Below are 24262 nucleotides of genomic sequence, written 5' to 3' on the forward strand. Positions count from 1 at the left end.
GGCTGGAGTGGACGTGGCGCTTTTGACATAGGTGGCCATCTTCCCCCTGTTGTGAGGGTAAACTCTGTGGGTTTGGAGTTTACGGAGCGTGCAGGTTATCCTGTAGTGGAGGTGATCATGTGTGACATGCTCCATATCCCGGTCGTGGATATCTACTGTTTTGAGCTAGTAACTGCTCACCGTGTGGTTATCAAGTTTGTGGGGGAAGCGGCGTACCGTGACTTTCTCCGGCGGTACGAGGAACATACCTTGCAGCTGCCGAATGGCACCGGATCTGTGTCTATATCGGATTGCAGCGGTGCTATGACGTATGTGAGTGTCCATGGGGCCCCCATGGAGTTTCCCTCGACGCTCCTCCGGCGATTCTTCCAGCGGTTTGGCACCGTCGTCAGTGTGCTGATGCACTCACTGTCTTCTGGCCAGTATGCAGGGGTGAAGACCAATATTCGTACCCTAGGGATGCGCCTGCGTTCGGACATTCCCTCCTCTGTTTGGCTTTTAGGGTATTACGTCCGGGTGTACTATGCACAGAAACCGCGGACGTGTTTTCGTTGTGGACTTGTTGAGCCATCAAGCTGCCGGGTGCACTGAGGATGCGGTTGCTCCCGTGAACATGTTCAGAGGATTTCCCGCCGCTCTCTCTGGAGGAGGACTCCGGGGCTGAGGAGGTGAGTGTCCCGTTGGATGCTGCGGCTCCCTCTGCATCGCCTGTCCTGTCTTCGGTTGTTGAGGCCCCTCCTCTGGGTGTTGCCGTGCTGTCGGGTGTGCTTCCTGTTCCCGTCGCTGTCCCGATGACCTTCTAGGTGATCTCTGTGCGTCGTCGGCGCTCTCCTCTTCTTCGTCCTCTGCTCCTGCGCCTGGCCTTGCACCCTCGTCTTGTGTTCCATCTGTGATGGGTGATGGGGTGGCTGTGCCGCCACCTGTTGTGTGTGGACCGGTTCCGCCGCCTGCTGTGTGCGGACCAGTTCTGCCTGTGGTTGAGGCTGCTGCTGTTCTGCGTCAGGTGGTGGTTCGTCCAGCTGGTAGTGCCCACGTTTCTGGGTCCGCATCCGGTTCGGACGATGTCCGCCCGAAGCCTAAGCGTTCCCGGCTTTCGTCTTCTGCCTGGGCTGATGTGGGTGACTTCAATGACTGTGGGTCTTCGGGTGTTGAGGTGAATCCGGTTGTATCGATGTCTACGGAGTTAGTGATGGTGGAGGTCTATGTGCCTGCTGGTGCTGGTACCCGTGACTCGGCCGTGCCTTCTGTTCCTTCACCTGCAGGGGGCTCTCCGCGGTGGGGGTGGTGGCTTCCGCTGCCAGGGATGGTATGGATACTGGTCCTGGGCGTGGCCTAGTGGCATCCTACCTTACGGAAGGATGCACACTGTCCGGTGCCCAAGGCCGTGGGTGCCCTTGTGGTGGTGCCCTTTGTCAGGCCCGCTCCTGTGAGGGTGTGCATTGGAGACCTGGAGGACGTGTTGCCGGCGTCTGTGATACCGCCGGGTCACTGAGCGTTGATTGCCGAGTTACTGCTGTCGGATGAACCGGACTGCTGTCATGCTGGGTGGATTCCCGTCGTGTGGGGACGTCGTGGTGCAGGTACTCTTCCTTGTATCCTTAAATATTAGATATCTATCAACGTCCAGCAGTTACCGGATTCTGCGACGATAAAGCTTAGACGGATTAGATACACTTCAGCTTGCTGAACTATGTGGCAGACAGGAAAATACCCTGAGCTTGGCCAGACCCAGGACACCACGTCTGCCTAGCACAGTAACACGCCTCAGAATAATGTGCCATGGGCGGGAAACGGAGCGGCAGTGTCCTCTTGTCTTTTGAGATGGCCAATCAGGTGCCAGCGTCCTAGAGGCCCATCGTGCCTCGCCCAATGAGAAGCACCTGCGGGGTGACGCTTACACGCCGGCTGGGAAAACCGTTAAAACACCGGACAGCAGTCCGGTTCATCCGACAGCAGTAACTCGGCAATCAACGCTCAGTGACCCGGCGGTATCACAGACGCCGGCAACACGTCCTCCAGGTCTCCAATGCACACTTAGCTCACAGCGCCTGGTCTGTCTCTCTCTGTATCTGAGCAGCAAGAACTAAAATTCATGGTAATCCTGTAACTATTTATCCAGAAATGCTACAATACCTATCGCGAATTTTCTGGGCAACTGAGGGTATCTGCTTTCCAAATATGCCCAATTCCGACCTTCTAGCTGATCGAATAAAGAAGTTAGGATTTTGCACACTCCTCTGCACTCCCTGAAATTTCCCGAAGTCAAAATGGCAATTTGCTTCTTCTATCAGCCCTGTGTAAGCTACACAGAGGTGCAACCTCTGACAGTTACCATAATTCAGCTTTTGTGTGGTGAAGATAATAAATAAATGCAATAATAAATGTTTATTTAGGTAGGGTACATACATACAAGAGATTTTACAAAGAATGATGGATTTATAGATAGGGCTAGTACATACAATGCCTAAAGCCACTATTACGCAAAGCGTTTCGGCCATGAAAGTGATTATGTTTGTGAGTAGTTAAAATGTTTACACTGAGGAAGACATTGCGTAGTAAATAGGGTTACAGTGATGATGGTCGTTTGGAGTGAAGATGAATAATGTGAGTTTGGTTGGGCAGTGAAGATGGCTACCGATATATATCTACATATACAAGGAAAAATCTGTCTGTCTGTCCGAGGTTGGAGGACAGACACTTGTTGCTAGATTTTACCATTTTTGCTTCAGTAATTGGCGTTGTGTACGTGTCCAGCATAGGTGAGGGTGTGAGAGAGAGAGAGAGAGACAGAGAGACAGGCAGACAGAGACAGACAGAGACAGACAGAGACAGACAGAGAGACAGACAGAGAGACAGACAGAGAGACAGAGAGAGAGAGACAGAGAGATAGAGACAGAGAGAGAGAGACAGAGAGACAGAAAAACAGAGACAGAGACAGAGCTGATGAAGGGGAAGGGTAGTAGGACCTTCCACACTATTCCCACCATACACACACCCGGCTGTCACTCCCTTACTTACACACCGTCCCCCGCACACAGCAGGGGCCTCCAACACACCCACAAGAGCCTCCCACACTCATGCCCAGCTACCACACACACTTCAAGGTTACCCACCTCACTTTAGACCAAGTCAAGTCGCTTCCACACTTTGCTAAGACTCTAATTTTGGCCCCGTAAGTGTCAGGTCTTTCCTCAAATGCACCAGCTGCTTTTATTTTGAATTTTTAATAAATATTTCTTGGAAATATTTGATTAATGTGAATTTGAATATCTAATATAAATGTACTCAAACATCTTGTTTAATATATTTCACTCGCAATTGTATGTTCCTTCTCAAGACGAAACCAGAGATAATTTAATTACACCTTCACGCAAGATTTATTTTTACATCTCACATATGAATTAAAGTGAGTCTTAATTTGGAATTAGAGAAAGACATGCACAATTTTCCGAGCAAAAATGTTGCAGCGTAAAATGTGCAATAACAAACGAGTGGGCAGCATGCAAATTTAACATATAAAATGCTACACATTTTTCCTGGTTGGTGACACAAACCATAAAACGTGGAATATGGTGAGAGGTGAGCCGGACGTTGGGTGGATGGGTTGTGGCGGCGCGTGAAGCTGTGCACCAGTAATGTGGCGGCTCTCAGGTTCACAATGCTGACCTTGGGAGTCTCCACAACTGTCTGTGTTGTCCTCAAGGCAGCTGCTTCCTGTTCTCGTGCATTTATTTTTCTCCTCCCCTGCCACCCGCTTCTGTCTGCCGGCCTGTCATGTTTGTCTCACGCTCTCCATCTGTCTGTCTGTCTGTCTGTCTGTCTTGCTCTCTGTCCCACTAGCTCTCTTTCTCTTTACATATGGAAGACAGAGCGACGGTCTCGCTTCAATCCCTGACCATCTAAGTGGTTGGGCACCATTCATTCCCCTCCTCCCACCCCCCGTCCTATCCCTAATCCTTATCCTGATCCCTTTCCGGTGCAATATAGTCGTAATTACTTGGAGTTTTCTCCTGATAGTTCCCTCCATCTTCCACATCTTATATCAACTGCCAAATAACATCACAATAAATGCTGGCAGCGGTGCAGTGAATCAGCGTGGCGTAGATCATTAGTAATCACTGGAGATTTATATTTTGTTAAAATTAAGGACAATGAAAGTGTTTAACGTTAAAATGCTAATTGGGTGTTTCCAGGGCCTGCTGTGGGTCCACCAATCAGTGGCGAGATTAAACAGCTCGATAGATTTTTTTAATAAAGAGAGAGCGGAAATTTTCAACCCTTTTGAATTCATGGAGAACATAGTATTTAATTTCATACTTTGCAAAATATCTAAATTTAGATCCAAAATTTAATGTAAACAACTTATATTACTATCTGAGATTTGATATAAATTTTGTTTTCGAAATGTTATGGGATCTGGAAGGCCAGTATAAAAGTGCTGGGCTTTTATAGAGGAAGTGCAAAACTCGCGAGGAATAATGAAATTTTGGATTCAGTTGAACCTTGTATGCAAATGACATTAAGTTTCCTCCGATAATGTCCAGTTGCGGAAATGATTGCATCAATTGTGGGTTAAAACTGTATGGACGAATTATGATAATGGTAATGGAGATGCAGGGTAATGGTGATGGTAACAGTGGTGATGGTGGTAGTGGTGGTGGTACTGGTGGTGGTAGTGGTTGAGGCAATAGATGTGGCATTAGTTAAGGAGGCAATGGTTGAGGTGGCGATGGTGGTAGGTGTGGTGGTAGTGATAGTAATTGTGGTAAGGATGTTAGACCACGTACTTAAGAGGTCAACCATACCCCTCATCAACACATCAACTTAGTTCAGGGGCATTAAACATGAGTTTGCTAGTATCAGATCCTTCGGAGTAAGATTTTTTCAGATAGTCAAGTCAGCTTTCTGTTTTCTAATATTCACAGCAAGAATTTAGGGAATAATATAGTGGTTAAAACCTGGCCATCAGCACGCTCACCATCTCTGCAAAATTAACAATATGTCAAAACAATATTAATACTATCCACAAGGAATATTCAAGGGAATTTATATTTTCTTTTTCAAGATTGGTTACCAGAAGATACCCACATAATTGGTTAACAAAGGGGGATAAGAATACACTTATGATTGTTTTTATATTAAGAAAGACAATGACCGAACTCATTATAATGAGTCCTTCCTTAGACACAATCAAAACAATGTAACATTTTAGGATTCCGATATTGCAATGAATTTCTTAAATACGATCGCGATCGTTATTCATCTACCTCTTGTGAATAATGACATTAATCACAAAACATTCCGGCCGGTTAAAAATTAAAATAGAAATAATGCAAATGATGTGCTTCTCTTTGCCACGATAAAAATCATACGAACTGTGAGTATACTATGAACAGTCTCTTTTAGGATCAAATTGCACAAGGTGACTAAATTTTCCAAATAATCATTATATGAGCTACTGCCATGTTACTAGGGCACTTCCTCAACACTCTCACACTAAACTGGGATAAATATTCTCATGTGGGATACTAAAAAATTCAGAAGGAGGCATTTATAAATTATCGTTTAAGTAATATCATCTCCTTTGGGCTGGAATGTAGAACGACCGTCTTGCTTCATGCAGGTCGGCGTTCAATCCCCGACTGTCCAAGTGGTTGGGCACCATTCCTTTCCTCTGTCCCATCCCAAATTCTGATCCCTTCCCAGTGCTTTACAGTCGTAGTGGCTTGACGCTTTCACCCTGATAGTGCCCTTCCCTCCCCAGGCCAAGGTGCTACCGAACACGCCACAAGGTCGCCTTATTGACGTTGTCTACTGACCATTGATCCGTACACTGCCTGCGACCCAGTTTGACAAACGAACTCTCTCGTTACATCATCGATCTCTACATTTTCATGCAGAGATCGATGCATTGCATGATCGATGAAAATGCATTGAAATGCATTTTCAATGAATTTTCTCTTAAGCAGCAGCCATAGCGAGCCATAAGGTCACCTGTAGCCATAGTGTTAGTGATGACCTGTGACGCACCGACGCTCACCGCTACCTCTTTTCGCTTAAGAAATATCGATATTTTACACGCATGAAATAAGTCACATTCTTCTTCAAAACTAATTACATCATAAATTTAGTACAATGTTCCCTGAGATTTACTTGTGGCTCAGAAGGCCAAGCGTCGTGAGACAGGCTGCTCGCTTGGTCCTCATCACCACCACTATCATCATCATCCCGATGAGGGTGATTGTGATGGTGGTGATGCTGATAGTGGTGGGGTGGTGGTGACAGTGATGTGGTGGTGGTGACAGTGATGTTATGGTGGTGACAGTGATGTTATGGTGGTGACAGTGATGTGGTTATGGTGGCAGTGATGTTATGGTGGTGACAGTGATGTGGTTATGGTAGCAGTGATGTGGTGGTGGTGACAGTGATGTAGTGGTAGGGACAGTGATGTGGTGGTGGTGACAGGGATGTCACCATCACCACATCACTGTCACCACCACCATGTGGTGGTGACAGTGATATGGTGTGGTATCAGTGATGTGGTGGTGGTGACATTGATATTGTGCTGGTGACAGTCATGTCACTAGCACAATATCACTGTCACCAGGTGATGACAGTGGCAACAACAATGTAGTGGTGGTGACAGTAATGTGTTGGTGGTGACAGTAATGTGTTGGTGGTGACAGTCATTTGGATATAGTAACAGTGATGTGGTAGTGGTGACAGTGCTGTGGTGGTGGTGACAGTGATATGGTGGAAGGGACAGTGATGTGTTTTTGGTTGCAGTATTGAGACTGGGTTGTTGAGATGTGGTAATGATTGTAACACTTTTGTGATGTGAGTAGTGATGACACCGGTATGGTGCCTTCGGCCATGGTGGTGATGACAGTGAAATTTCCAAAGTAGCCAGTCGTGGAATATCTTACGAAATCTAAACGACAGGTTTTCACGAAGTAGCCAGTCCTGGAATATCTTACGAAATCTAAACGACAGGCATTCACGAATACCTCATTATTCATATCGATATAATGTTATAATGAGCTTGAATGTTGCATGTGCAACATCATTTGGTCGGGAAATTCCTTCTTACACAGGTGGGTACAGGATCAGACGACTTCTGACTCCTGTGAACAGGATCAGAGTTTTTCCTTTTTTTGATCAGGGTAAGCCTTACCTTGAGGTTACCTTGAGACGATTTCGGTGCTTAGCGTCCCCGCGGCCCGGTTATCAACTAGACCTCCTCGTTGCTGGACTGGTCAACCAGGCTGTTGGACGCGGCTGCTCGCAGCCTGACGTATGAGCCACAGACTGGTTGATCAGCCTTTCCCCACTTGTTTTCCATGGAATACGACCCCATCTATGGGTGAAAGTCTAGGTATGAGATTACTATTAGGTAAGCAGCTGGGGGCCAACATTTAATGATTAGCACCCAGTCACTCCTCCCTGGTCAGGATTCGAGCCTAGACCAAATCACTGGCGAGGCGAATGGCGTGTTTGTTACCACTGCGCCACTATAGAATAGTCCAATTGAATATGACAATAACTGTTTAGGTCAATGAATCTGGCAGGAATCTTTCCGACATTTCCAATGTTCTTCGTCACCTTGGAAGAAGGTTGATAATTTTTAAACTCAATTTTTTTTTTTATATAATGGAAGTAAAACACTCCGGTTAGGAAAATCTGTCATCCTCAGAGGATGAAGGAAAATTGAGAGCTTAACATCAATATCAATATAGTGGAGATGCAGTTGTGCTGAGAGGTGACCCTAATGAACGGAGGATCTCTTTGGTGTTTATTTACAACCAATTGAGGTGGACGGTAGAGCGACGGCCTCCTTTCATGCAGGTCTGCGTTCAATCCCCGACCATCCAACTGGTTTGGCACCATCCCTTTCCCCCCGTCCCATCCCTAATCCTTATCCTGACCCCCTTCTAAGTGCTACATAGTCGTGATGGCTTGGCGCTTTGCCCTGATAGTTCCCTTCCCTTCGGCGCATATTTGGGTCACATCTTCTTCTCATCTTCTGCATGACGACAAGGCTTCAGCTCTTGGCCAAGAGATTCCTTGAGTTTCGACAGTTTTGATGATCTGTGTTTCCTTGACGTGTCTTCATCCTCTTGCCGTCTGCTCAGTTCCTCCCACACTTCCTGAGACTGTCTCGTCTTACCCCTGACGCGAGTGTGGCCGCTGATGGTCAGCAAGACCATGTCAAGCCTCCTGGAAGGCCCCGTTGAGACAAAATTCACTATTAATTCCTCTCTTTCTTTCATATGGTCTGTTTTTGTTTTTTTTACTTCCGTTGTGTCTTCCCCTAAACAATACTAATGGTGTTCAAATGCAGCATTCTGTAAGCTCTTGTTAATACCAGCCGGCGCTGGTCTCTGTTTCTTCACTCATTATTTTCCTCGTCGTTTTTTGCTTTCACTGCTAGATGCCTCGTGAAGTGAATATATCTCCTCCAGATCCTTCTCTCTCCTGATTACTTGCTTTAAATTCCCTGCATCACGACATGTAGCGCCGTTCCTTTACAACTCCCCGTGGTCTGCTCTCTGGCACAGGCTCTAATCGATTTATTTCTACTGCTTTCCGTCTAGCTAATCTGAAATTTTAAAGGTTTTCACATTTGAACTTAAATAATGTCTCGGCACTGACAATAGCTGAAGACATCTGGCATCTCCCTGATCGTTGCACTGTTAAGACTGCGCCTTGATGAGAGTAACGCATATGTCGTGCCCGGACACTCTTTCACCAGCTATCCTCTAGCCAATCCACTGCATCCATAGTTCCTGCCCACCATCTGAGGAGCTCGAGGAACTCAGTTCCTCGAGTTCCTGGAGAACTGAGGAACTCACTTCCTGGAGGAACTCACCCAAGCATATATATATATATTCTTGGGTGACAGCTTCTTCTCCATATCATCCTTCCCTGGCTTTGCGCCCTGGAAAGGCCACTAAAGAACGACAACTAAAGCGCAACTCCATGGTCTGTTATGACTGCTGGATTCCTACTATGTAAATATCATATATGTGTATATAATATATATATATATATATATATATATATATATATATATATATATATATATATATATATATATATATATAGAGTTACGGCCCTCTCGGGACGCAACGGGGTCCTTACTCTGATGTTGTTAGAGGAAGATATATATATCCGTTCCCAAGCCAGTAGTGGCTATCAAGGGATGTGATCCGTGACCCAAGTAACTTAAAGGGAGTAGGGAAAGAAAGTTAAGAACTTAATATTATAATTATCACCATCAGCAATTAAATATATAAAATCAAAAAGTGCACAGAGGGAGGGGTATTAACACTATACAAGGGGATTATTCACAATATAGTCTTCTGCTGAAGACTCTAGATCCAGAAGCTAGGTGCTGAGTCCTCGGTGCTTTCTTCGTGGCCTCACAACGTGTCCTCTGAGAATGCCGAGCCTACCCTGGCCACAGGTCAGCCAAAACACAGGTCCACTGGGGGCACCACCGTGGAGGCCGTCAACCACAAATCCAGCCGGTCTGCTGGCAGGTTCCGGACCCACAACGCTGGTCAGGCCCCTCCACGGACGATATTAGGGTAAACACCCTAGACAGGAGTCTCGTGTGATATCACCAATCACCCTCCTGTCCTCAATACCCCAGTGGATAATCGTCTCCAACAGTCGGTCCCGGGTAATCCTTTTACTGCCACTCCACTGGCAGGCTAACACACCACAGTGTTCTTCCGGGGGGACGACTTCACAACGGCTGCAACAAGGTACAAGGTATGGAGACTGGCTGCCTCGGGTAGACTGACTCCACTTCCATCACAGCAGTCCCAGGTCGACTCTGTAAGCAGACACGTCATCACTAACTGGGACACACTAAGGCACCTCACTTACAGGCTCAGACACAAACGCCCACCTATCCACTCCATAGATGGCGCTGGTGTCTGAGCACCACCTCACCAGAGGTCAGTGGCGGCGGTGTTGAACGTTGAACCAGATTGGAAACTGGTCCTCGAGGCCAGTACACGCTGTCCTCACCAAGTGTCGTCGTCCGTTTGGCGGGGGTTTCGGGAGCTGACCCACAGATGGCGTGGTTGTCACTGCTCCGGGCTCGGACGCTGGATCCGGGTTCGTAACATATATATATATATATATATATATATATATATATATATATATATATATATATATATATATATATATGTGTGTGTGTGACCGAAAAAGTAAGATTAATAATTCTAACACGAATTTTCTCGATCTTTCTTACGTTTCTTTTCACTGTTGATGGTAATTCAAAAATCAATTCTCCAAAATTCCTTTTTATTTCTAGTCTGACGCGACACTTGAGCGCGTTTCGTAAAACTTATTACATTTTCAAAAACTTTAGTTTACACACACACACAACTTTAACTGAATAGAGCTTAAACATCTTCGAGTTTTTATACCTACATTTGGGTGAGGTGACATGTTACAATAGTTTTGGATGAGGTGAAAATAAACTTTTAACACAAGACAGGACACGAAACAATGGGTATTAAAGGTAGGTAACTGCAGAAGGCCTATTTTTATTGGCCCATATTTCTTGATGCTTCTATATTGGAGCCGAGTCTTGAAGTGGGTAGAATATAGTTGTGCATTAATTGGCTGATTGAATTATAAATTGAATTTTCAGAGATTTTGACTTATTTTCATTTTGATATAATTATTTTGTATGACATTGCCTTGGAATTGAGCTGTGTTGTTTACCATACCATTCATTTCGTAAGTGTAGTTTATTTTTTTATTTTTTCCATGTTTTTCATTTCGCTTTTTTTAACTGTTCTTATTTTGAAGTGATTGAACATCAGATCATTTGATGATCCTAATTTTGTGAAGGGAACATTGGATCATTTACGAATACATCGGACGAGGGAGTGGGGAATGGTGGGGAAGGATTGGGGAATGGTGGGGTGACGAGAGGACAGGAGTGGGGGAAGGTGGTGAAGACGAGGAAAGGGAGGGGAACTATCAGGGGGAAAGCGCCAAGTCATTACGACTATATAGCACTTGGAAGAGGTCAGGATAAGGATTTGGGATTGGAAGGGGGGTAAGGAATGGTGCCCAACCACTTGGACGGTCGGGGATTGAACGCCGACCTGCATGAAGCGAGACCGTCGCTCTACCGTCCAGCCCAAGTGGCTGGGTGGGGAAGACGAGGGGACAAGGAAAGGAGTAATGGTGGAGAGGATGAGGGGACGGGGGAGGTGGGGTCAAAGGAACGGGGTAATGGAGAATGGTGAGGAGGACAAGGGGACATGGAAGTGAGGGATGTAGGGAGGATGAGGGGACGAGGGGAATGTTAGGAACGACACGGGGACGGGAGAGCGGGAGATGGTGGGGAGGACGCGGGGACGGTGGAGTGGGGAATAGTGGGAAGAACGAGCAGGTGGTGGAGTGTGGGATAGTGGGGAGGACAAGGGAGTAATGGGAAGGATGAGGGCGACAGGAAAAAGGGGGAATAGTGGAGAGGACTGGGGGACAGGGGAAAGGTTGCTGTGGCTCCGCAACGCACATGCATTGCTGAGCCACAGCAACGCGTGGCTGGGTACGGCTTTTATATATATATATATATATATATATATATATATATATATATATATATATATATATATATTATATATGTGTAAATCACGAAAATAAACATGTGATTAAAAATGTGACAGTGTCTTCACTCCTTCTGAAGATGTATTAATATACGAAAGTACTTAAGGAAATTCCTGTTTAAATTTTCCTCCATGGTCTGACACTGTCATATATTATATATATATAAATATTATATATATATATATATATATATATATATATATATATATATATATATATATATATATATATATATGTGTGCGAACAAGCCTGAATGGTCCCCAGGACTATATGCAACTGAAAACTCACACCCCAGAAGTAACTCGAACCCATACTGCCAGGAGCAACGCAACTGGTATGTACAGGACGCCTCAATCCGCTTGACCATCACTCCCGGACAAACGGAAGTGATATCCGAAGCTATTTGAACCACCTCCCCGCCGGCACTCGGTTGGTAATCTTGGGCATAGCATTTTATCAAATCACCTCATTCACTGGGGCACACGTGAGGAACACAAATAATTTGTGTTCCTCACATGTGCCTCAAATCACCTCAAAGAATGAGGTGATTTGATAAAATGCTATGCCCAAGATTACCATCCGAGTGCCGGCGGGGAAGTGGTTCATATAGCTTCGGCTATCACTTCCTTTTGTCCAGTTGTGATGATTAAGCGGATTAACGTACGTGTTAATACGTACATACATACGTTTTAAATGGATGCTATTTAAATAGCATCCATTTAACACGTATGGCACTTTGAGATATTAATATTAGCGGCCTCGTATGGGCCAATAGGCCTTCTGCAGTTACCTTCTTTCTTGTAATTCATTTCCTTCACTTATTCTTGGTGGTCAGGTGATATGCCCAGGCGGATATAAAGGTCTGATCAGCAATGTTTTCTTATCTTCATTCTACTTTGCTCTGATGAAGGCGAATTAGCCGAAAACGCGTTAAGCATTATCTATTTTTCACATGTGGTTATTCTGCATACCTGGATCAGTGTTTTTGTGATCATTGTTGCATATATATATATATATATATATATATATATATATATATATATATATATATATATATATATATATATATATTATATATATATATATAGGAGCGGATATATATATATATATATAGAATATATATATATATATATATATATATATATATATATATATATATATATATATATATATATATAGAATATATATATATATATAGAATATATATATATATATATATATATATATATATAGAATATATCTATATATTTATATATATATATATATATATATATATATATATATATATATATATATATATATATATATATATATATATATATATATTAGTATATTTTGGGAGCAGTCTTTTTTGTAAACATATGTTGTTAAATATGACCGAAAAAGTAAGATTGATAATTCTCATACGAATTTTCTCAATATTTCTTATGTTTCTTTTTACTGTCGATGGTAATTGAAAAATCAATTCTCCAAAATTCATTTTTATTTCTAGTCTGACGCGACGCTTGAACGCGCTTCGTATTAACTTATTACATTTTCAAAGACTTTAGTTTACACACACACAACTGTAACCTGAAAACACTAAACAGAGTTTTACTTGTGCTAACACTAAACAGCTTGTCTTATATACTCGCACTTGTGTGAGGTAATATTTTGCAACAGTTTTGGATGAGGTAAACAAACTTTTGACCAACACAAGACAGAACACGGAACATTGGGTATTAATTGGATAAATGAGAGGGAAGAATGGAAGTAACTGCAGAGGGCCTATTGGCCCATATTTCCTCTTGATGCTTCTATATTGGTACGGAGTTTTGAAGTGGGTAGAATATAGTTGTGCATTAATTGGCTATTGATGGCTATCGAATTAGCTATTGAATTGGCTATCAGTGTTGACTTTTTGATGTGTAGTGCCTCGCAGATGTCAAGCCGCCTACTATCGCTGTATCTATCGATGATTTCTGTGTTGTTTATTTAGACTTCTCTGGTTGATGGTCTGGTTGTGGGAAGAGATTATATGTTCCTTAATGGAGCCTTGTTGCTTATGCATTGTTAATCCTGGAAAGAGATGTTGTTGTCTTGCCTATGTACTGAGTTCACGTATAGTATATTCCTACTTGGGTACTGTAAGCCCCAAAGAACTCAGTATATCTTGAGGTTATCTTGAGATGATTTCGGGGCTTTAGTGTCCCCGCGGCCCGGTCCTCGACCAGGCCTCCACCCCCAGGAAGCAGCCCGTGACAGCTGACTAACACCCAGGTACCTATTTAACTGCTAGGTAACACAGGGTGAAAGAAACTCTGCCCATTGTTTCTCGCCGGCGCCTGGGATCGAACCCAGGACCACAGGATCACAAGTCCAGTGTGCTGTCCGCTCGGCCGACCGGCTCCCTATATAGGCAAGACAACAACATTTTTGTTGAACAAAAATACCTGTATAATAGACAAAACCCAAGATGCAAAAAGATTACAAATTCATGAAGCAATTCTCATAAGAATAGAACAACCTACCATGAACATCCATATCACGGAACTATTTACTCTACCCACCATGAGAGTAAGGACAAGACCAAAACATAACGATTCCAACACAGAAGACACTGTACAACATAACAGGCTAATTATACCTGATTAATCTTTAGGAGCTGCCTCGAATAGGCCTATAGGCCTTCTGCAGTTACCTTTATTCTTATGTGCTTCGTCCCCCATTTATCCCCTATGTATCCCCCTTGTTTTTACCTTTATTGTACTTGTCTTATCACCTGACCCCGTACGGGTATAAATCAACGAGTCCTGTAATTTCTTTTCACTTGAGAATGAACCATGGAGGTTTGAAACGTTGTGCAAATTGTATAAATAAGTGTAATACATTCTATAGTAATTAACTTTTTTCTTCACCTTGAAATAGCGAAAATGAGTTTTGGAGAACTCCTCTTTCAGCTAAGCTCTGATGCTAGGAAAATAGTTAGAGGGATAGAAGCCCTAAATCAGAAGATATATGTATTTATATATATATATATATATATATATATATATATATATATATATATATATATATATATATATATATATATATATATATATATTAGTATATTTTGGTAGCAGTCTTTCCTGTAGACATATATTATTAAATATGACCGAAAAAAAACTGCCCTGACAGGTACAAGAGGAGTGTTGTTAACGCATACGTCGACCGTGCTCTCAGCCACAGCTCAGAATGGAAGCAAGTCGACGAAGAACTCTGTAGGGTAAGGCAGGTCCTAGTCAATAACGGCTTCTCCAATGGTTTCATCGAAGACATCATAAGAAGGAAAGTGAAAAGCCATGCAACCTCTGAAGAGACAACTAACACAACACCTATACCCCCTATTAGACTATTTTACAGGAACTTCTTTTCCACAGCTCATAAAACGGAGGAAAGGGTCCTGAAAGATATTGTTAATAGAAACGTTATCCCTACAGACAAAAATCAGAGGAAACAACTGACGATTTACTATAAAACCAGAAAAACGGCCAGCCTACTCATGAGAAACTCTCCAGACACAAAACAGAACGCTTTAAAAGAGACTAACGTCGTCTATGCCTTCAAATACCCACTTGGGGACTGTAAGCTCCAAAAAACCCAGTATATAGGCAAGACAACAACATCTCTTTCTAGGCGTTTAACGATGCATAAACAACAGGGCTCCATTAAGGAACATATAATCTCTTCCCATAACCAAACCATCGCCAGAGAAATCCTAGTAAACAACACAGAAATCATCGATAGATACAGCGATAGCAGGCGGCTTGACGTTTGCGAGGCACTACACATCAAGAAGTCAACACCAGCAATCAACAGCCAATTATTGCACAACTATATTCTACCCACCTCAAGACTCCGCTCCAATATAGAAGCATCAAGAAATATGGACCAATAGGCTTTATACAAACACTTCTATTCAATACCCATTGTTTGTGTTCTGTCTTGTGTTGATACTTTTAATACCCTATTAATATCCCCTCTTGTTCTGTCTTGTGTTAATGCCACATCACCCCTCCCACCTCACTCAAATGTAGATATAAAATCAGAGATACGTAAGTTCTAATCAGTTGTGTATTTGTGAAGTCTTTGAAAATGTAATAAGTTTTACGAAACGCGCCCGTGTCGCGTCAGACTAGAAAAAAAAATGAATTTTGGAGAAGTGATTTTTGATTTACCTCCAACAGTGAAGCGTAATGTACGAAAGATTGAGAAAATTCGTGTTAGAATTATTAATCTTACTTTTTCGGTCATATTTAATAATATATATATATATATATATATATATATATATATATATATATATATATATATATATATATATATAGATATGTCGTACCTAGTAGCCAGAATGCACTTCTCGGCCTACTATGCAATGCCCGATTTGCCTTATAAGCCAAGTTTTCCTGAATTAATATATTTTCTCTAATTTTTTTCTTATAAAATTATAAAGCTACTTATTTCATTACTTATGAGATCAATTTTTTTATATTGGAGTTAAAATTAACATAGATATATGACCGAACCAAACCAACCCTACCTAACCTAACCTAACCTATCTTTATAGGTTAGGTTAGGTTAGGTAGCCGAAAAAGTTAGGTTAGGTAGGTTAGGTAGTCGAAAAAACATTAATTCATGAAAACTTGGCTTATTAGGCAAATCGAGCCTTGCATAGTAGGCTGAGAAGTGCGTTCTGGCTACTAGGTACGACATATATATATATATATATATATATATATATATATATATATATATATATATGTCGTACCTAGTAGCCAGAACTCACTTCTCAGCCTACTATGCAAGGCCCGATTTGCCTAATAAGCCAAGTTTTCATGAATTAATGTTTTTTCGTCTACCTAACCTACCTAACCTAACCTAACCTAGCTTTTTTTGGCTACCTAACCTAACCTTACCTATATATATAGGTTAGGTTAGGTTAGGTAGGGTTGGTTAGGTTCGGTCATATATCTACGTTAATTTTAACTCCAATAAAAAAAAATTGACCTCATACATAGTGAAAAGGGTAGCTTTATCATTTCATAAGAAAAAAATTATAGTAAATATATTAATTCAGGAAAACTTGGCTTATTAGGCAAATCGGGCCTTGAATAGTAGGCTGAGAAGTGAGTTCTGGCTACTAGGTACGACATATATATATATATATATATATATATATATATATATATATATATATATATATATATATGTGTGTGTGTGTGTGTGTTGTACCTAGTAGGCTGAACGTCGTACTTGGCCAACTATGCAAGGCCCGATTTGCCTAATAGGCCAAGTTTTCCTGTATTTATATATTTTTCCAATTTGTTTTTTATGGAATGAATGATAAATCTGTCCATTTCATTATGTATTAGTAATTTGTTTAAATTTGAGTTAAAACTAACGTAGATATATGACCGAACCTAACCAACCCTACCTAACCGATCTTAACCTAAACTAACACAACTAAGTCGATAATTTATGTTCCTAATTAAATATAATAATACTAATTCAAATAAACTAATTGGAAACAATTTATTGGAAAAAAAGAAAATCACTCGGCTTATTAGGCAAATCGGGCCTTGCATAGTAGGCCGAGAAGTGCGTTCTGGCTACTAGGTACGATATATATATACACACACATATATTTGCAACAGGTTATCATTTAGACATATTTTATTGAATATAACTGCACATTCGGTGTTGATTATATTCTTGTTTAAGACTCCTATTCCTCTGACTAGTAGACCTTACATCTTGGTTTAATTTAAGAGGATTTCTCAAAATGTCATATTGGTTCAAGGTTAAGGGCAATAGATAGCGAAAGTCCATTTAATCATCCCACAATCGTGTCACTTCCATTACTCGATATTATGTTTATGGATGTTAATCTACTCAAGTGTAATGCGGTATATAATCTCGAACCCTTGTATTCTCTATCTATAATCCTTGATATTGTATTGAAACACGAGAAGGTTCGAAATTTTCGCGTCACTTCCTAGAGGATACTTATTGCCTCAACAAGCTAATTTTTTCTGAAATATTGCATTTTATGTTTTAACTTTTTATAACTAATACTATTTGTTTGTATTAAAATTTACTATTGTCCTGTATCTCTAAAAAGGTGTTCGTGCATTTTACAATCAGTCATATAAATACTTTCTCTACTTTTCGTTTTTACCTTTTCACGAAGTTCTTTTATTTTGTTTAATCTGTGTGATATCTTGAACGACTTTTAAGGAAGGATATTTTTTACCTTACTGTTTGAACAGCCTTTAGTGAACTATTTTGAATAAGGTATCCTTTAAGCATTGTTTAACATGTTACATACCTAATTACTTATATTTTAGTTCTTATTCCCAAGCAATTATAGGTTGGAACGATTTTTCATGTGTAAGACACTTTCTATGTATACATGAGAGAGCTCAAGATATATTGCTTCCATATAAAAGCATATGATTCCCTCCTCTTTTATTATTGCCCATATTCCATTTCGGAGGCTTCCAGTCTTCACAGATTTCCTTTTCAACTAGAAACTTACACACGCATTTCATACCATTTCAGCGTATCAGTGATGCTTAGGACCTTTAACTTATTATCTCATCTGCGCGTGTGAATGATAACATGCCAGACATCTTGCACATCATCTCCATTTACTGTTGAACTGGGCATCATATACCCATATCCTCACAACACAATGAGTGACAGGCTGAAATGAATAGCTAACTATTGGCTTTCTTTATTCCTTGCAGCGTCGATGGGAGTTCGTGCGTAAGGCAGTGCGTAGAGTGGTCGTCTACGACCTGCCCAACGGGGCTCAGGTGGCCGTCGCAGTCTTTAACGCCGAGGACAGGGAAGCTGCGCCTCTCTCCACTGTGGTAAATATTACTCCTCTGATTATGTACAATACTGTATACGCTGTATACCACGTATACAGCGCAGTATACCACGTATACAGCGCTGTGTACCACCTATACAGCGCTGTATACCACGTATACGATGCTGTATACCACATATACAGCGCTGTATACCACGTATACAGTGCTGTATACCACATATATAGCGCTGTATACCACGTATACAGCGCTGTATACCACGTTGACAGTGCTATATACCACGTATCCAGCGCTGTATACCACGTATACAGTGCAGTATACCACGTATACAGTGCAGTATGCCACGTATACAGCGCTGTATACCACGTAGACAGTGCTGTATACCACGTAGACAGTGCTGTATACCACGTAGACAGTGCTGTATACCACGTATCCAGTGCTGTATACCACGTATACAGGGCTGTATACCACGTATACAGCGCTGTATACCACGTATACAGCGCTGTATACCACGTAGACAGTGCTGTATACCACGTATACAGGGCTGTATACCACGTATACAGCGCTGTATACCACGTAGACAGTGCTGTATACCACGTAGACAGTGTTGTATACCACGTATACAGCGCTGTATACCACGTAGACAGTGCTGTATACCACGTAGACAGTGTTGTATACCACGTATACAGCGCTGTATACCACGTAGACAGTGCTGTATACCACGTAGACAGTGTTGTATACCACGTATACAGCGCTGTATACCACGTGGACAGTGTTGTATACCACGTAGACAGTGCTGCATACCACGTATACAGCGCTGTATACCACGTGGACATTGTTGTATACCACGTATACAGCGCTGTATACCACGTATACAGCGCTGTATACCACGTGGACAGTGTTGTATACCACGTAGACAGTGCTGCATACCACGTATACAGCGCTGTATACCACGTGGACAGTGTTGTATACCACGCTGTATACCACGTATACAGCGCTGTATACCACGTGGACAGTGTTGTATACCACGTAGACAGTGCTGCATACCACGTATAAAGACTCGAGAAAAAATGTAGATTTCATCCGAAAATTTGCTCTTTAATACATTTAAACATTTATTGAGTCTTTCCTCCAACATCATTTATTTATTCATTGAGAATGTCTTATTCATAAATGACTCACTAAGGCTTAATATAAACCATAACAAGATATGTTAGTTAATGAAAGATTCCTTTGTCGCAGACGAAATGCATTTATCAAGAATATTGGTTGCTTAGTTACAGGAAAATTTGTAATAATTTATTTTAAGAATGGATTGTTTGAATTTCATTTGTATGACACCAGTGGCACGCTTTATGATGGTGTGATAGTGTCGTGTGCTTCATGATGGTGTGATAGTGTCGTGTGCTTCATGATGGTGTGATAGTGTCGTGTGCTTCATGATGGTGTGATAGTGTCGTGTGCTTCATGATGGTGTGATAGTGTCGTGTGCTTTATGATGGTGTGATAGTGTCGTGTGCTTCATGATGGTGTGATAGTGTCGTGTGCTTCATGATGGTGTGATAGTGTCGTGTGCTTTATGATGGTGTGATAGTGTCGTGTGCTTCATGATGGTGTGATAGTGACGAGCGCTGATGATGGTGTGATAGTGACGAGCGCTAATGATGGTGTGATAGTGACGAGCGCTGATGATGGTGCGATAGTGACGAGCGCTAATGATGGTGTGATAGTGACGAGCGCTGATGATGGTGTGATAGTGACGAGCGCTAATGATGGTGTGATAGTGACGAGTGATTCATGATGGTGCGATAGTGACAAGCGCTTCATGATGGTGCGATAGTGACAAGCGGTTCATGATGGTGTGATAGTGACGTGCGCTTCATGATGTTGTGATAGTGACGTGTGCTTCATGATGTTGTGATAGTGACGTGTGCTTCATGATGATGTGATAGTGACAAGCGCTTCATGATGATGCGATAGTGACGAGCGCTGAAAATACAAATTACTACAATGTTCCTAAATTGATCATAATGACTAGAACATTAAATAAATCTCTTTAACTTTACATACAAATTAACTACCGTGCCACTGTTGGCAAAATGACTGAAATTACCATGATTATGAAATCCTCGAATTCCAAACGAGTGAATTTGTTCTATTTTAACCTTGTGACCTGTATATGATAATTCGCAGTTTCTTGAATGAATGTTTTTTGTTCGCTATTATTACCTATCTTTAACCGTATGTCGTTTAAATGATTGTATCGCTTGATATCTATTTGAAATTAGAACATTCTATTGTCTTAGAGTTAGAAATTGTATTGAGTGTGTTAATTCAATACACGCACAACAAGCCATCGGTCTCCACGTGGTGAAGGAGAGGCACTTTAGTCATTTCATTGCATTTATTTATTATGCTTAAATGGTGTTTCTTGCGTGTGTGTTTCCCCCAGCTGGAGTCGACGATCTCAGACCTGAGAGAGCGAGTGGGCTCCTCGCTGCCCAGGAACCCCTCCAACGTCAGGGAGAGCCAGGCCTGCGTCGTCTGTGGCATTAAGCGAGCTGTCAGGGTCCTGGAGGAAGGAGGGGCACCCCCACAGGTACGTCAGAGGAAGGAAGGGCACCCCCACAGGTACGTCAGAGCAAGGAAGGGCACCCCCACAGGTACCTCAGAGGAAGGAAGGGCACCCCCACAGGTACGTCAGAGCAAGGAAGGGCGCCCCCACAGGTACGTCAGAGCAAGGAAGGGCGCCCAAACAGGTACGTCAGAGCAAGGAAGGGCGTCCCACAGGTACGTCAGAGCAATTAAGGGCACCCCCACAGGTACGTCAGAGCAAGGAAGGGCGTCCCCACAGGTACGTCAGAGCAAGGAAGGGCACCCCCACAGGTACGTCAGAGCAAGGAAGGGCGTCCCCACAGGTACGTCAGAGCAATTAAGGGCGCCCCCACAGGTACGTCAGAGCAAGGAAGGGCGTCCCCACAGGTACGTCAGAGCAAGGAAGGGCGTCCCCACAGGTACGTCAGAGCAAGGAAGGGCGTCCCCACAGGTACGTCAGAGCAAGGAAGGGCGTCCCCACAGGTACGTCAGAGCAAGGAAGGGCGTCCCCACAGGTACGTCAGAGCAAGGAAGGGCGTCCCCACAGGTACGTCAGAGCAAGGAAGGGCGTCCCCACAGGTACGTCAGAGCAAGGAAGGGCGTCCCCACAGGTACGTCAGAGCAAGGAAGGGCGTCCCCACAGGTACGTCAGAGCAAGGAAGGGCGTCCCCACAGGTACGTCAGAGCAAGGAAGGGCGTCCCCACAGGTACGTCAGAGCAAGGAAGGGCGTCCCCACATATAACTAGTATATTTGTTTAATATTGCACACAACTTGTCTCCTCCAGTCGACAGAGAGAGATAGTCAGACAAAAAGATAGCGAAAAGGACAGAGCCAGACAGATTGAGACAGAGACAGGAAGGCAGACATATATAGAACAGACAGAAACGGTTCAACAGAGAAACCTTGTCGACTAGGGCAATTCATTTTGTATAAAATATATTTTCAGATAATAAAAACTGGCCTGACTAAGGTTTGCAAAGAAAAAAATTATTTATATTTTTTTATTATTATTATTTTCTACCACAGACGTGGCTACACAGTTACAATGCTAACCAGCATATATACATTTTCTTCTGCCCTACATGGACAGGGTTAGAGACCTGTCATACAGTTAAGTGATGAAAGACAGGAAGACAAACATAAAAACAGACAGAAAACAAAACACAGATATACAAAGGCAGGCAAAGAATATAGAGACAGAAAGTTGGAGAGAGGTAGAGGAGGGGAAGAGGGGTAGGAGAAGGGAAGAGGAGCAATTGGGAAAGGGAAATGAGTGAGAGGGAGTGGGAAATGAAGGAGAGAAAGTTTCTGTTAGGGTAATCCAAGTGAGTCTGTTTGCAGTCGTTAAGAAAAGTTGATCGGCTGAAGAGCTTGCGAGTTTATCCCAATGGTGACTCCTGTGAATTTTGGATCATGAATCCCAATGGCGTCCTAAATACTCTTGAAGACTTTCTTTTAATAGTTCACTCAATGCTCTAGTCAAAGATATCAATGCAAGCAATGCCATTTGTGTTGCCTTGCATGTACCTTTTCCACCGAGTATAAGTGGTAGCGTTGCTTCGTCTGTCTTCCAGGGAGAGGTTTAACACTTACTTGGATATTGCTTATATGAGTTTATCATAGATAATTAATGTTCGGCTATTGAAAGAGGATGCGCACCGTGGGAAATATGCAAGCCTGGGCAATGCCAGTCACCTTGTGAAGAGGTCCGTTCATCCAAAACACATATTTCTTCTTCCATCCTCAGGTCATTCAGATTTTCTTCAAGGATTATATTAGCGGGATCCAAGCTCGAACGTGCCCGTAGCGGCATAGTTTCAGTGGGAGCGATCACAGAGTCTCGAAGACAGATGTCATTAATTCTCAAACTCCTCTTTCTTAGAGGAGAAATCTGCAGGTGAGAGATCTCTCACCATCTGCAGACCTTCTAGAAGGGTCTCCTTCTAGAAGGATGTTAATACCAGGGTATTAACATCCAGGAACCAGATATTAGGAGTGACCCAAAATTCTTCATAGTGCGAAATCATCTCTTCTAGAGGAAGTAACGTCTCTCTTGTCAACCTGCTTGTGATCTCTTTATCAACCATGCAAAAAGCGTAAGGAGCAACTGAATCCCTCTTGCAGGACACCTTCTTTTGAAATTACTTTATGCACCTCAAACAACGATGTCGATTCCTTACTGTATCGAATTGAAACGAAAATGATTAGACAAAGAAAGCTTATTCGGGCATCTTCTAGTACCATATCTTGTTTAATTATTGCTATATTTTCTGGGAGTGCAATAATATAGTCTCTGCTGCGAAAGCCGCTGCTTCCATGCTATTGAGAAAAACCAAAATCTAGCTGATGTGGTCAAAGCTTCGAGATTCTGTAAGGTGTTTCTGACATCTGCAAAGTGTGTTACCCAATGCAAAAGTTCTTACTCTATCATCCTTCTTCTTCAGGGCATAGCAGAATGCCTCTATGAAGAAGGGTTCATAATATTTGGAATCAGTCCGACAGGCAGTTGTTAATAAAGTTCATAATTTCTGACAGAAGTGTCACAGCAACATCGCCGAGAACAGGGTTTGCCATCTCCTTAAGGTGCTGCGGTCATACGCACATGTACCGCCAGCTGGCGGAAATAACACAATTGTTATTGTATGTCTTTGACATTTGAAGAAACAGTGGTCCTAGGTTCACGACATTTGTGTCCCGAGAAGCAGATTCCCATACGGCTCTGGGAGGGTTCGTCTTTTCCAGTGAGTCGCCTGTGGCAGAATTTGTAAGTGTAACAGTGTCATCACTTGTAATGATGATCAAACCCACCAAGTCGTGTGATTGATCACGAGACTTCATAATGGTCCAGGACGGACCGAAACGTCGTCGCTTTTCCATCTTCTGAGTTGTGGTTAGGTAATCATAACTTCATTAACGTTATTGTGGCTCATCAACATCACTAAAAATATTCCACATTTCACCTTTTGTTGCTTTCCTCAAGTTCCCTCTCATTTAGGTTCAAAAGACACTGTGTATCACGTGTGTCACATATATATATATCTCTCTCATACATATCTCATATATATATACATATCTCCCTCTCTCTGACTGAGTCAGAGAGAGGGAGATATAGGGATTGAAAAAGACAGAAAAAGCGACATAAACAGCCGAATGTGTTGACATATATTG

At 42.4% G+C, this 24262-nt stretch overlaps 1 protein-coding gene across 1 annotated transcript in view; it reads left to right on the forward strand.

Moving 5' to 3' along the window:
- Nucleotides 1–24262, forward strand: part of LOC123760458 (calcium-activated chloride channel regulator 1) — a 156311-nt gene that overhangs the window by 118975 nt on the left and 13074 nt on the right. The window contains exons 6-7 of the mRNA XM_069338068.1: nucleotides 18414–18539; nucleotides 20950–21096. Of these exons, the coding sequence (XP_069194169.1) occupies nucleotides 18414–18539; nucleotides 20950–21096 (273 nt within the window). The remainder of the gene's footprint in view (nucleotides 1–18413; nucleotides 18540–20949; nucleotides 21097–24262) is intronic.

Source organism: Procambarus clarkii, chromosome 39, assembly GCF_040958095.1.
Source record: "Procambarus clarkii isolate CNS0578487 chromosome 39, FALCON_Pclarkii_2.0, whole genome shotgun sequence".
Taxonomy (NCBI): Eukaryota; Metazoa; Arthropoda; class Malacostraca; order Decapoda; family Cambaridae; genus Procambarus; species Procambarus clarkii.